The sequence below is a fragment of the Notamacropus eugenii genome, chromosome 2 (assembly GCF_028372415.1).
Source record: "Notamacropus eugenii isolate mMacEug1 chromosome 2, mMacEug1.pri_v2, whole genome shotgun sequence".
Classification (NCBI taxonomy): Eukaryota; Metazoa; Chordata; class Mammalia; order Diprotodontia; family Macropodidae; genus Notamacropus; species Notamacropus eugenii.
The window spans coordinates 61,169,925-61,181,986 of NC_092873.1; the positions used below are offsets into that span (position 1 = coordinate 61,169,925).

The 12,062-nt window shown below is 41.7% G+C and overlaps 1 protein-coding gene across 41 annotated transcripts in view; it reads right to left on the reverse strand.

The window, feature by feature from the left end:
* LRRFIP1 (LRR binding FLII interacting protein 1) overlaps positions 1–12,062 on the reverse strand; it is a 195,748-nt gene that overhangs the window by 10,158 nt on the left and 173,528 nt on the right. For 28 of the 41 annotated variants that reach the window (XM_072640629.1, XM_072640624.1, XM_072640625.1 and 25 more), the window contains 3 exons: positions 11,523–11,615; positions 9,015–9,156; positions 3,389–6,424 (listed from right to left, as the gene is read on the reverse strand). In XM_072640629.1, coding sequence (XP_072496730.1) covers positions 4,818–6,424; positions 9,015–9,156; positions 11,523–11,615 — 1,842 coding nt within the window. In that variant the 3' untranslated portion in view covers positions 3,389–4,817. Of the gene's footprint in view, positions 1–3,388; positions 6,425–9,014; positions 9,157–11,522; positions 11,616–12,062 lie in introns of those variants that run through there. The other 13 variants (XM_072640636.1, XM_072640634.1, XM_072640632.1 and 10 more) reach the window with 3 other exon arrangements.

Sequence of the window (12,062 nt, forward strand, 5' to 3'; positions counted from 1 at the left end):
CTATGGAACCCAACTCCCTCATTTTACAACTGAGGAAATGAAAACTCAAGACGGATGAAGTTATCACACCACTAGTAAGTAGCTTGGTGTCAGGATCTGAACGCAGTTCTTCCTGATTGTTTATACCATGCTGCCTAAGATTGAATTCTTCTGAATCTCAACTGAGACTCTGTTGTAAAATGGAGATAATTAACAGTTGCATCCCAAGGTTGTGAGTTTCAAATGAGATAATTTATGTGAAGTGTTTAGCAAATCTTTAGATGAAAGAAAAAAATTTCAGGGACCTAAGAAGGGATCACTTGCTGGGAACAAGGCAAAATCTGGCCAAATTTAAACTAGCAGAATGAGGTGGTTCAGGATCTATGGTCCCTTTGTGGCTATGGATGTCCCTGGGCCTCGCTGGTATGTGATTACTATGTCTAATCTGCTGTAAGTTGGGAAAACAGAAAAGCAAATTAAAAAAAAAATGCGTGTATGGTGCCAATACACTTGGAGGGACCGCCTTTCAATCAATCAATGAAACATTTATTAAGTACCTACTGGGCACTGAAAGACTAGACACTTGGGAGAGAAAGACAAAAGTGAAACAGTCCCTTCCCTTAAGAATCTTACAGTTTAGCCGGGGCTTTGCAGACAATGCCTGGATTTTAATCAAGAAATTTCTGACATCTCTCTAAACTACTTGTCTCCCCAGAAGGGGTGGCCTTCTTCCATAAAAAAAAGCCCACCATGATCTTGGTCCTATACTGAAATACAGTTTTCCAAATATAAATAAATTACACATACATCCACAGACCCCAAGAACTCTTACCTAAGGCCTATCACAAACCATCTTGATGCGGACAGCTCCCAAATCTCTCTGTTCAACTCTGCTCCTAAACTTTGTACTCACAATGCTACCTGCCTGCTGTCCCCACCTGCTCAAAACTGACCTCCTTTTCTCCTCCTCAGAGGGGGCTCTCCTTCCTGATTCCCTTTCTTCTGTTCACAACACCATCATTCAGTTAGTTATCTGTACTGAAATTTATTTACTTGTTGAGGGACATGTGACAGAGGGGCCTTTTAGTAAGGGTTGAGTTGGAGTAGACAGAGAGGGGGAAGGAAATAAATGTTACTAAGCACCTGCTGTGCTAAGCGCTTTACAAATAGATTTCACAAATAGACTTTCATTTGATTGAGTTAATTATCTTACTGATAGAGTCTAAGTGCCTGTCCAGCTTGGAGATGCTATAGTTTCTTCATTCCTTTTCTCTCACCTTCACAATGAGGTCACGGTCATGTGCTCTGTCCCTTAGAATTTTCCCATTGCCTCTCTAGTTTCTGGCCCATCCTTTCCATTTCCATTACCATGGATGGTCCTTCCTTCTTGCTTGGACTATGGCAACAGCCCCCTCAGTAACCTCCCCTTTCCTGTCTTCTCTAATTGCTCTGGTTGGATTAATCTTCCTACCCTAAGACTCTGTTCATGCATCATTATGCTTGGATGCCCTCAAGATTTCTCCACTGCCCCCTGAATCAGGTCCAAATGCCCAGCCTGGTATCTGAGGTTCTCCGTAACTGGACTCCTTTTTATCTTCCCAGTCTTATCTCGCACTATATCCCCCTTCACACACCCCATGTCCTGGCCAAATGGACAGCTGACCTTTCCCCAAAGCCGTATTAGGCCTTCTTGACACTCTCTCTTCTTTTCCCATGACTGAGCTGCCTTTTTCCCTCTACACTCTGCTGAACTTTGACTCATCTTTCAAGATTCATTTCATATGGTCAATCCCTTCTTATCAAGCAGTCTCACATTTCTGCCTCTCTATTTCCCCTCTCCCCGCTACAAGAGATTGCTGAAGAACAAAAACCATTCCCCCTTCTTCCTTAGCAAAAGGTCTTGCATATGGTACGCATTTGAGGAATGAGTGAGTGAGTGAATGAATGAATAAATGAATGAATGAATGGTGTTCTTGGAAATCCCCACTTCTGTCAGAAAGTAGGTAGGATTTTTTCATCATCTATCCTCTGGACTCATGGATGGTCTTCGCATTGATCAAATGTGCTTTCAAAATGGTTTGTTTTTACAAGGTTGTTGTTAGTGTATAAATTGTTCTCCTAGTTCTGCTCATCTCATTCTCTATCAGTTTGTAAAAGTCTTCAAAATCGTTAATATTGATGCTATGGTAACATTTGTTTTGCTGGTTCTACTCTCTTCACTCTTTATCACTTCATCTAAGTCTTTCCATGTCTCTTGGAAATCCTCTATTTCCTCATTTCTCGGGGCACAGTAGGATTCCATCACATTCATATATTGCAATTTGTAAAGTCATTCCCCATCTGATGGGCATGCCTTTGGTTTCCAGTTTGGTTTTTTTGGTCACTACAAAAATATCTTTGTACATATAAAACCTTTTGTTACTTATTTATCTCTTCTAGATACAAGTCCGGCAGCTGGGTCAAAGGGCATGAACTGTTTATGTAATTTTTTTGTGTCTAATTCCAAACTTCCATCTAGAATGGCCATACCCAATTCCAGGTCAATGATTCCAGAATGGTGATGATGAAACATACTATCCATCCATACTATCTATGGCAGAGAGGTGACAGATTTGGGGTGCAGAAAGAGACATGTATGTATTACTGTATAGATCCAATGAGGGAATTTTTTTCTTTCAATGGAGTAGGGGGGGATTAGTGGGAGAAAGAGAAAAAATTTCTGCAAATTAATGAAACCATTAAAAAATAAAGAGGTGGGAAGGGCTACAGATGTGGAACATTACACACACTTCCAGATGAGGTCACTGTAATGTTAGTTTTGCCTCATCACAAGAAACCTGTCATGGAGCAGCAATAATCTGTAAATGTTTATAAAATATTTTTAAAAAGGCGACGGAAAGGGATCCCCTAAAAGAGAAGTGCAATTGCTTTCTAGGAATAGCTCCAATGCAGCTGGCTCTCCAAAAGTCAGGCCTGTCCATATCATGGCCCTGCCAGATCCTTTCACATTCCCATGAATCTATTTACGCCAATCCCTTGTTTCTGCCATTTTGACATCAGAAAGAGACCCCACATCCCTCTTCCTTCTCACCAGTTTCCTCAATATCCTCCCCTAGAAGCTATGGAGTAACTAATATACATTTACATGATGCTTACAGTTTAAAAAATACTTTCATATACATTAGATCATTTCAAATAGAGACTAAACAAATGCCTGAATGGCCACAAACACCTTTCTGTGATGGTGTACCCACAAAACAGTAAGGGCCCAGAAGGAATCAGCTTCCAAATACATCTGTTTTTAATATAGACAACAAGGGGAATGTGAGAGGAGACAGCGGAAGCAAGAAGCAAATATAAGTTAGTCCTAGAGGGATTATGCATATAACAAAGACGGTGCATCACAGCCTTTTAAAATGATAAAATGACTTTATTTCAATTATATGCAGCATTTATCATATATACCTCAAATGTGGATAAAACTTTGGTCTGGTTGTATTCAATGATTTGTAACAGCTATAAAAACCACATAACACGTCCAAATAAATGGCAATGACATTCATGTATGAATACACTTTGATTTTAATATTCAAAAACATTTTAAAAGAACATTTCATTATGCAGCAAACACACAGGGGCCTGTGTGCAGACCAACTTCAGAACGTACCAGCAAAAGTGAGTTGATAGTGCAGTGGCAGTCAAAAATGATTCAACTGTCTACAACTTCTCTTGCTCATTAGGAGTTAGGAATCTGCACACTGAAGGCTATAACTTTCGGTATAGGACTTGTTAATGAAGGTTAGACACTCAAGGAGGATTAGACAAAAGGATAAAGGGTATTTTCAAGGTAATGTATCATTTCAAAAATGTGCTTTTGCTAGAAATTAACAGTACTAGGAAATGAACTAACAAATATCTTTTTTTCTTTTTTCTTTTTTTTTTTTTTTTTAGGAAAAAAACCCCATCTATCTCAGTAGAGCTGGATATAATGTATATCAGATAGGTAACGTGCACATAAAATGAAATAATTTCCCCCCAAACAAAAATATATCTATAAGTCAAGGAATGATTGGTAATATGGCCCCCAAGGCTTGACCTGGGATAAGATGCCTAGATCAGCATGTCCACTTGTAATCTGACCTCAAGACTCCTCCAGGACTTGAAGACATCATTTTTTAAATGAACATTCATTTTCATAAGGTACAAACCTTATCACTCAGTGACCTAAGTATTATCTGGCAGTTTATTGCCTTGAAATCATCTGCGGTACTCGTCACAATGTGCCCATTAAAATAAATATACTAGGAATGATAAATAGAAGACATTGGAATTAGAGACAAACCCAAGAGAGAATCAATCAGTTACAGGTAGAGGGCTGTTTGGTCTTTACAACAAAATGGCATCATGCATGGCCAGTCAAAACCACATGTGTCTACAGGCTTAGAGCAGAAATGAAGGACATTGAGGCTGCCTTGACTTTGAACCGAAATTACCACAATGAACATTAATAGTAGTTATTTGGTTCTCTGGTCATTCTTTCAACCTGAGCTCATAGTAATCTAGCCATGCCCCAGTTAAAAATCTAGGTGACAAATACAATAATTGACAGAATCTGATGAGATTAAATAGGTGCCTATGGAGATCCTTGTGATTAAGAGTAGTGAAGGATTCGGTCACTGACTGCCATACCGTGCATACAGACCAACCTAGACTCTAGGATTGTCACCAGGAGAGCAAACCCCTAAGTTTTCCTATAATATGACTTATTCTGCAAAGTGCCTTTCCTCCTTCTAGCTGTCTTCCCACTACAACAGCTACTGTGAGCCTCCCGCCTTGACTCATGACATGGTGCAATCTTCTTTATCTTTCTCCTTACTGGTCCTGATCTGGGCTTTCTCTTTGCTCTCTGCCTTCAAACTGACCATTGGGTCTTTGAGCTCATCACTGTCTAGGCTATTGCTTTCTAATGCTTCCTCAGCGGTCTCTGGCTGTTCATCTGATTGCTCGGAGTTTTCCTCCGTAGTCTCAGTGGGAGAACTATCGTTAGGGGATGATGGTGCATCTTCGTTTTCAGGCCCACTGCCCGCTGCTCCTTTATTCTCCAGTTTGGACATCTGGCTTTGCTCCGTTGCCTTCTCGGCTGGGGTGGATGCTTCTCCTATGCTTCCAACCTCGGTAACCTCTGAGGGACTGATGTCTCCCTTACCACTAGTTCCTAATGGATGGGCTGCACCATTGTCAAGCTCGGATACTTTGCCATCATCAACTATGTCTCCTTCAGGAGTCTTCGCTTCATCAACTTCCTGATTTGGTTTGTCATCTAAGTCAGCTCTGGCTTCCTCTGGACAATCCACAAATTCATCAAGATCGGTCTTTGTTTCTGGCTTCTCCTCTTGGATCACCTTGTCAACAGCATCTTGGGCTTGATTCTTGGCTTCCAATTTCTCTTCCTCCTCCTCATCCTCCTCTGTGTTTTGGAAGACTAACTTTTTCTTAACGTCTTCAGAAGCATCTACAGGGGGTGATTTTTTCTTCTTGTTCTTCTTCTTCTTGTTCTTGGATTTTTTGGATGAGGAGTCACATATCTCCCCTTTCTGGCCATCTCTATCTGCTGTGGGCACATTCTGTTCTGACAATTCATTTTCACCACCTGGGACCCTCTTGCCCATTTTTTCTGGCTGACTACTCTTGAGTTTTGAAGATGGAATTGTCTGGATTAGCTCCTCCTTTATGAACTCCTTTTCTTTCTCTTTATTTTGCTCCCCTTTTGTGAGATTTGTACATATTTCATCCCCACTAACTGCTCCATCTTTAACCCTTTCACTATCTGCTTCTGTGTCTACCTGTGTCCTTTCTTTGGCTTCCATCCCTTCAAGCATGCTTTCTGAATGATTCTCAATCACTATGTCTATTCTTTCAGTATCTGGTGATCCCAAAAGATCAGTTTCCTGAGCTAATTTCCTACTACTTTCTTCCTCTGGTTTTCCCTCTTTCTGCTTTTCTACTGATTCTTTCTTTTCATCTTGAGCATCTAAGGAACTGCCTTCTTCCTGGCTAATCACATCACCTGGAAAATGAGGGCTCCCTGTAGGTTCCTGAATCTGATCAATATTATTACTTTTTAAATCATTGAGGTGATGGGATTCTGAGCCAGCCCCCAGTCTGTCTCCACCCTCACTGGGTTCAACCTGCTCGTTGGTATTTTCAGGGACAGAATGAGTCTCTAGCACATGGGTTGGATCCTTGGCTAATGTTTCGGGCACCATAGCATGGTCTTGTGGGGGGTTTTCTGCCTCTGCATTCCCATCAGGAGGTAAAGCCTTTGTGTCCACACCTGCCTCTGCAGAATCCGCCTGGGGCTGCTCACGCTCAGGATTCTGCAAGACCGCGCTTTCCCCCACTTTGTCCACATTCTCACTGGCCACCTCCACTTCACTGGCTCTTCCTAAAAGACCATTGAAAAAATTGAAGGGACCATGTGATGGGGCAGCCACTTACTATTGATTCAAATGCAAAAATATAGGTTAACTCTCACCCAACCCCCTTTTCCCAAGGAGAGAGAATCATCAAAGAATCCCAGTTAATAAGAGATCATCAGCCTTTGCCGATTCTGTGAGGCAAAGCAGCAACTGAATTAGTAAACCATTTGGACAGTGAAGCCCAACACCAGCTGAAAGACAACAGGGGTTGTGTAGGACTTGGCTTTTGAAAGTCAAGTTCGGATTTTCACAATTAAAACAAGCTTTGGAGCAGGCATCCCCAACAAGCAGATTCAGGACTGGACTCGATGTTCAAATTTGAAGATTAACACTGCTTTGCTTATTTCTAGACTATATACCTAATGAAAACTCTTCAATTGTATTAGGGGCCAAGTCCACTGCATAGCATACAGTCTCCTAAGAAGGTCTCTGAAGTTCCTGCCAAAATTCCTTCAACCTCCTGGAAGAAATTCACCCTTAAAAATCTATCCTATTAAAATGGCAGTTGTCAACCAGTCTATTAAAGTATGTGGACATGATTCTGTCTTCATCCACTTTCTGTTTTTCTTTCCTTAATTTCTGTTCTCCAATATTTGGCTCTATTATCTAAGGAAAGGGGAAGGAGAGTGGAGGCCTGGGAAATCTACATCTGGGGTACTCTGCATAAGGGGGTGGCCAGTTCGTTGCAATAAAGGGGACTTGGGATGCAATAGTCCAAGGCCTCCAAGCCCCAGACTCTTGCCTTAAGCAGGAAGGGTGCAGCATTCATTCTTGGAGATTTTGAAAAGACAAACAAATCACATTCTTAAAAACACAAGGATGCTTAAAGCACAAGAATCAAGTGCTCCTCTGATCACTGAGTCTGCAAGTTAGCAAGCTATCTGTGGTTAGAGATTCAGAAAATGTACTTTTAGACCAAAGGCAACGGTTGGCTTATTTCTCCCTCGAATGGTCATTTGCCTTCAAGGGAGGAGGGAAGTCAATTTTTTAGTTGCCTTTGACAATTTCTATCTTCACCAAAAATCCAGAAACTCCAGGTTAGTTTCTTTTCAGTTTGACACATGCTTAGAATCCACATTCTTTTGTCTTTGGGCTTTCACACTTTCAGAATTGAAATAGAAAGAAAGTGAAAGCTACCAAGTGAAAAATTAATGATAGGATCATAGATTCAGAAATGGAAAGGACCTTGTAGGCCATGGAGTACAGCCCCCTCATTTTTACAGATGAGGAAACTGAGGCACAAAGGAATGAGGTGACTTGCCCAGGGACACACAGCTAGTTAAGTGTCTTAAGTGGGATTTGAACTCAGATCTTACTCCAAGTCCAGTGCTTTAGCCCCTATGTCAGAGGTGTCAAATACATGGCCCACAATATTCCTGAATGTGGCCAGAACCAGATTAAAATGTAACTGGGAAATATTTAACAAAATAAAAAAAAATACATTAAAAATACAAAAAATACAGTAAGATATAAAGAAAAAACATTACATTTGAAAATAATACTCAATAGGTAGCTGGCAGGGATCTTTTTGTAGGGTTTAGTGGTCTCTGTTTCTATGGATTCTGACAACTGGCTGCCTAGAAATGGTTTGCCATAATATGATTATCCAGTCTCCATAAAAAAATGTCAGTAACTAGGGTCTGGTGAGGACTCATGCAGGTTACTGATTCCAGATCCAGCTACATTCTGAAAACCAACTCAGAATTTAGCACCTACTCTCGAAGATACATATCAGGAGAGACAACTGAGATCAGTTTTTGACCAGTGGAGAACATGAGTCATCCCATTGCCTCAGAGTGTATAAACCATGCCAAGTTCTCACAGTCTCCTAGATTCCCACTCTCAAACCCGTTTCAGGAAACAAAGCATCATGGGTATAATAATTTCAATTCTGGCAAAGAAGAACACTGCATGCAGGTTTATTGCAATTTCTACCTCCTGTGTGCTGGCTTCATGATACTTAGGGAAACCCAGAATCACAGTCATAAAATGTCATTGCTAGCCAGGACCTTTGGTATCACCTACGTATGTATTTTTTGTAATGATCAAGTATTCTTTACTGGACCTGATTGATTAAGCAATATCTTAGACTCTCACAATGCATTCTACTCTAACTAGAATTTTAGAAGAGAAAATCTGGTAAATAACCTTGTCTGCTACCTCTTTCATCACCAGACTGCTCCTTATTCCTCTGTGAACTAGAGATAAATTAGTTAAAGAAAACTTAGATATAAGAGATGTTTCTATCCAACTGTTCCTTCATCTGGGAGTTTTGGTCCCTTGCTTCCCAGTCTTGTTTGACTGGGTTGAGGAACAAGGGAAATGAACACCTAGACCATCCATGATTGCTAGTGAAACAAGTTGCATGACAACATATGCAGGTCATCAGAACCACTGAGCGACAGAATGCACAGAAAGTGACAGAACATGGTGGCATGCAGCATGATTAGTGAATTGACCAAGTGATGATGGATGGCTTCAGTTCCAATCAAGCACAGAAGGTGAATAAATGAGAACTAGAAAAAGAAAAGGGCCCAGAAGTCAGCAAGTTCTTACCGAGCATCCCATCGCTGGATGACTTTAGAGCATTTGTTTCCTGTTGTGACACCTTGGGAGAGCCCAGGTGGCTGGCATTATTTAGATTATCTAGAGGTTCTCCATTGGTGGTGATTTCAGAATTCAGGATTATTCCATGTTTCTGTGGATAAGAAAGGACCGCTGTAATATTCACTAAATATATTAATCAGTCTACTCTAGAAAAATCTGAAGATAGTGCTCTCTAAATAGACTGCTCGTACACAGTGCTTGGTTATGGTAAAACACCTTAAAATGCAAAAAAAAAAAAAATCGATTAGCATTTGCAAACTGTTCCAGGATGTGGTCCTTTATATGTACCTGCCAATTAGATGCATTTCATCTATCTTTAATCCTTCAAGACAGGTCTAATCATGCCCATGAGATATTGCTGACTATAAGGTATCCCTCCACATATGGAATTAATTATGTTTTGGCAAATCTTGCTACCAAGTAAAATGACATAAAGTGAATCTACTTCCCTATTGCCATCCAATATAAAATGTATTATCACAAAGGTCTCATTAAGTGGGAATAACAAATCCCCTGAAATAGTCACATTATTTGAATTTTTACTGCATATCTCCATTAAACTGGAACCAATATTCACCATATTTTTTGGCCATATTTTATATACTTTTAAGCCTGAAATGTGTAAATCTGAATACATGTGGCCAATTCAGGGGATTCGGTATTTATACTAATTGGGATGTAGCTGTATTTAAAAACTCAAACAAACCAGCCCAGTCCTCAACTCCTAAGAGAAAGAATTTAAGATGGTGGCATGTCCTTACCCAAGTAAGGCTCTACATGAGTGGGACTCTGCTTGCTGTGGGAGGGGTCTCATTCATTTTCAGAGCTCTTGCATTTTTCCAACACCAGGATCTTACCACCATTTTCATGTACTCATCCCTTTATCTCCATCATAGGTATGTTGCTTGTGCAGTGGAAACTCCCCAACTGGACAGGCCAAGTCCCAATAACTGAGTCCTGACTGGGCTGGAGGATTTACAGTATCTAGGTGATCTGGGTTGCAATACCAAGCTTGACCATTAGGTGTCACTTAGTAGTAAGTGAATCATGACAGCTTTATTCATAAGATCGGTCATTTTATGCGATGGGTTTCAGCACACTCAGACAAGCTAGACCACCCCCACACTGAAAGTTCCTTAAATCGGAGACTTCAGCTTACATACAACAACTGGGTTCTTTAGTACACTCCACAATTTGGATTCTAGGCTCTAAATTTGTTTAAATAGGTAATTGTCCATATTCCAACAACAATAAAAACTAACAGTGAAAACAATGATTAATGAACACATATGAGGCTTCAAAAGATAGGTTGGAATTCATAAGAGAAAGACGTAGGGAGAACAATTCTAGGAACAGGGCACAGTGTGAGCAAAGGCATGTAGGCTGGAAATTTGAGGGCATTGCTGAGGATGGGGAGTTGTCCAGCTTAGGGACTTGGAAGGGAGAAGCCTGAGAGGGGCAGGAGTGGGTAAATCTTAGAAGACAGCATAGTGCCAGATCGTCAAAGGCTTGAATGCTGGGCTAAGGAGAGCGGTGCAGGGACCGACTGAGTCACAAAGTACAGCATGAGAAGCTAACTTGGGTGAGAGGATAGTGACTCTGCCCTCAGGAAGTTTACTAGAGCAAGGGCCAAGGAGAAACTAAGCATTGATATGTAGGCTGCCAGGCAGTGCCATAGTGCATACAGCGCCAGGACTGGCGTCAGGAAGACTCATCTTTCATGAGTTCAAATCTGGCCTCAGACACTGACTAGCTGTGTGACCCTGGGCAAGTCACTTCACCCTGCTTGCCTCAGTTTCCTCATCTGTAAAATGAATCAGAGAAGGAAATGGCAAGCCATTCCAGCATCTTTGCAAAAAACCCCAAAACCCTAAACAAGGTCATGGAGAGTTAGACATGACTGAAATGACTACACAAAAACAGCACCTACCATGTTCTGAGTACTTTACAATTTTTACCTCATTGGATTCTCAGAACTCTGGGAGGTAGGTGCTACTATGATTCTTCATTTTATAGCTGAGGCAATGGAGGCATACAAAGGTTAAGTGACTTGCCCAGGGTCACTAGTGTCTAGGGCCTGATTTGAACTTGGGTATTCCTGATGCCAGAGCCAGCGCTCTCTCCACTATGCCACCAGCTGGCTCTGGCTCATTTATTCAGAGCTGAAAGGGACTGCAGAGACCTTCAGATCCAACCCCTTTATTTCACAGATAGCTATCCTATGAAACTTTTGGAAATTAAAATGATTGGCAGCTTACAAATCTCTAAGTATGGAAAGCTTCACACCAACCCTGGCTGTGTAGAGGGGCTGCCAATCTCAAGAATCTGCTTGCCCCAAAGAAGGTAAACGTCTCTTGGAAGGAGTTTCTCAAGCCCCTTGGGTGGTATCCATCCCCTTTGGTGATTCAGGCCCCTGGCTGCCTTTGGGCAGATGCTGCCATGTCTAGGTACCCGTACCTTCAGTTCCTCCTTCAGCAGGATGGCTTCGGCCCGAAGGTCATCTCGTTCACTCCGGATGGAATCAAAGTACTCTTTCTGCCTCTCTAATGCCTGAGGCAGTGGTGGGGGCACCCAGAGAGAAGGCAGAGACACAAGAGGAAGGTAGAGACAAGCAGAGATGATTTCAGAAACATTGGGAGAGGAGAAGGAGGTTTAGAGTCTAAGAAAGTCTTAAGCGCTGAGTTACTAGACAGGGCAGGTGAAAGTTACAGATGCAGTTAAGCATGGAGTCCAGTCTAGGTAAGGCAGAGGTGGGGGAAGGATTGGAGAATGCCCAGATGCCTACATTTCTGGAGCTGGGGTGACACTGGGGAACAGGGGATGTGTCTTTCATCTTTACCTTGGGCTAGGGGCAGACTGGTGTAGTGGATAGTGAGCTGACCTCAAAGTCAGGAAAGACCTGGGTTCAAATTCAGCCTCTGACATATCCTGGCTGTATGACCCTGGGCAGGCCACTTAACCTTAGTGCTCCAGGCTGTTCTCTACAATGCTGCAGAG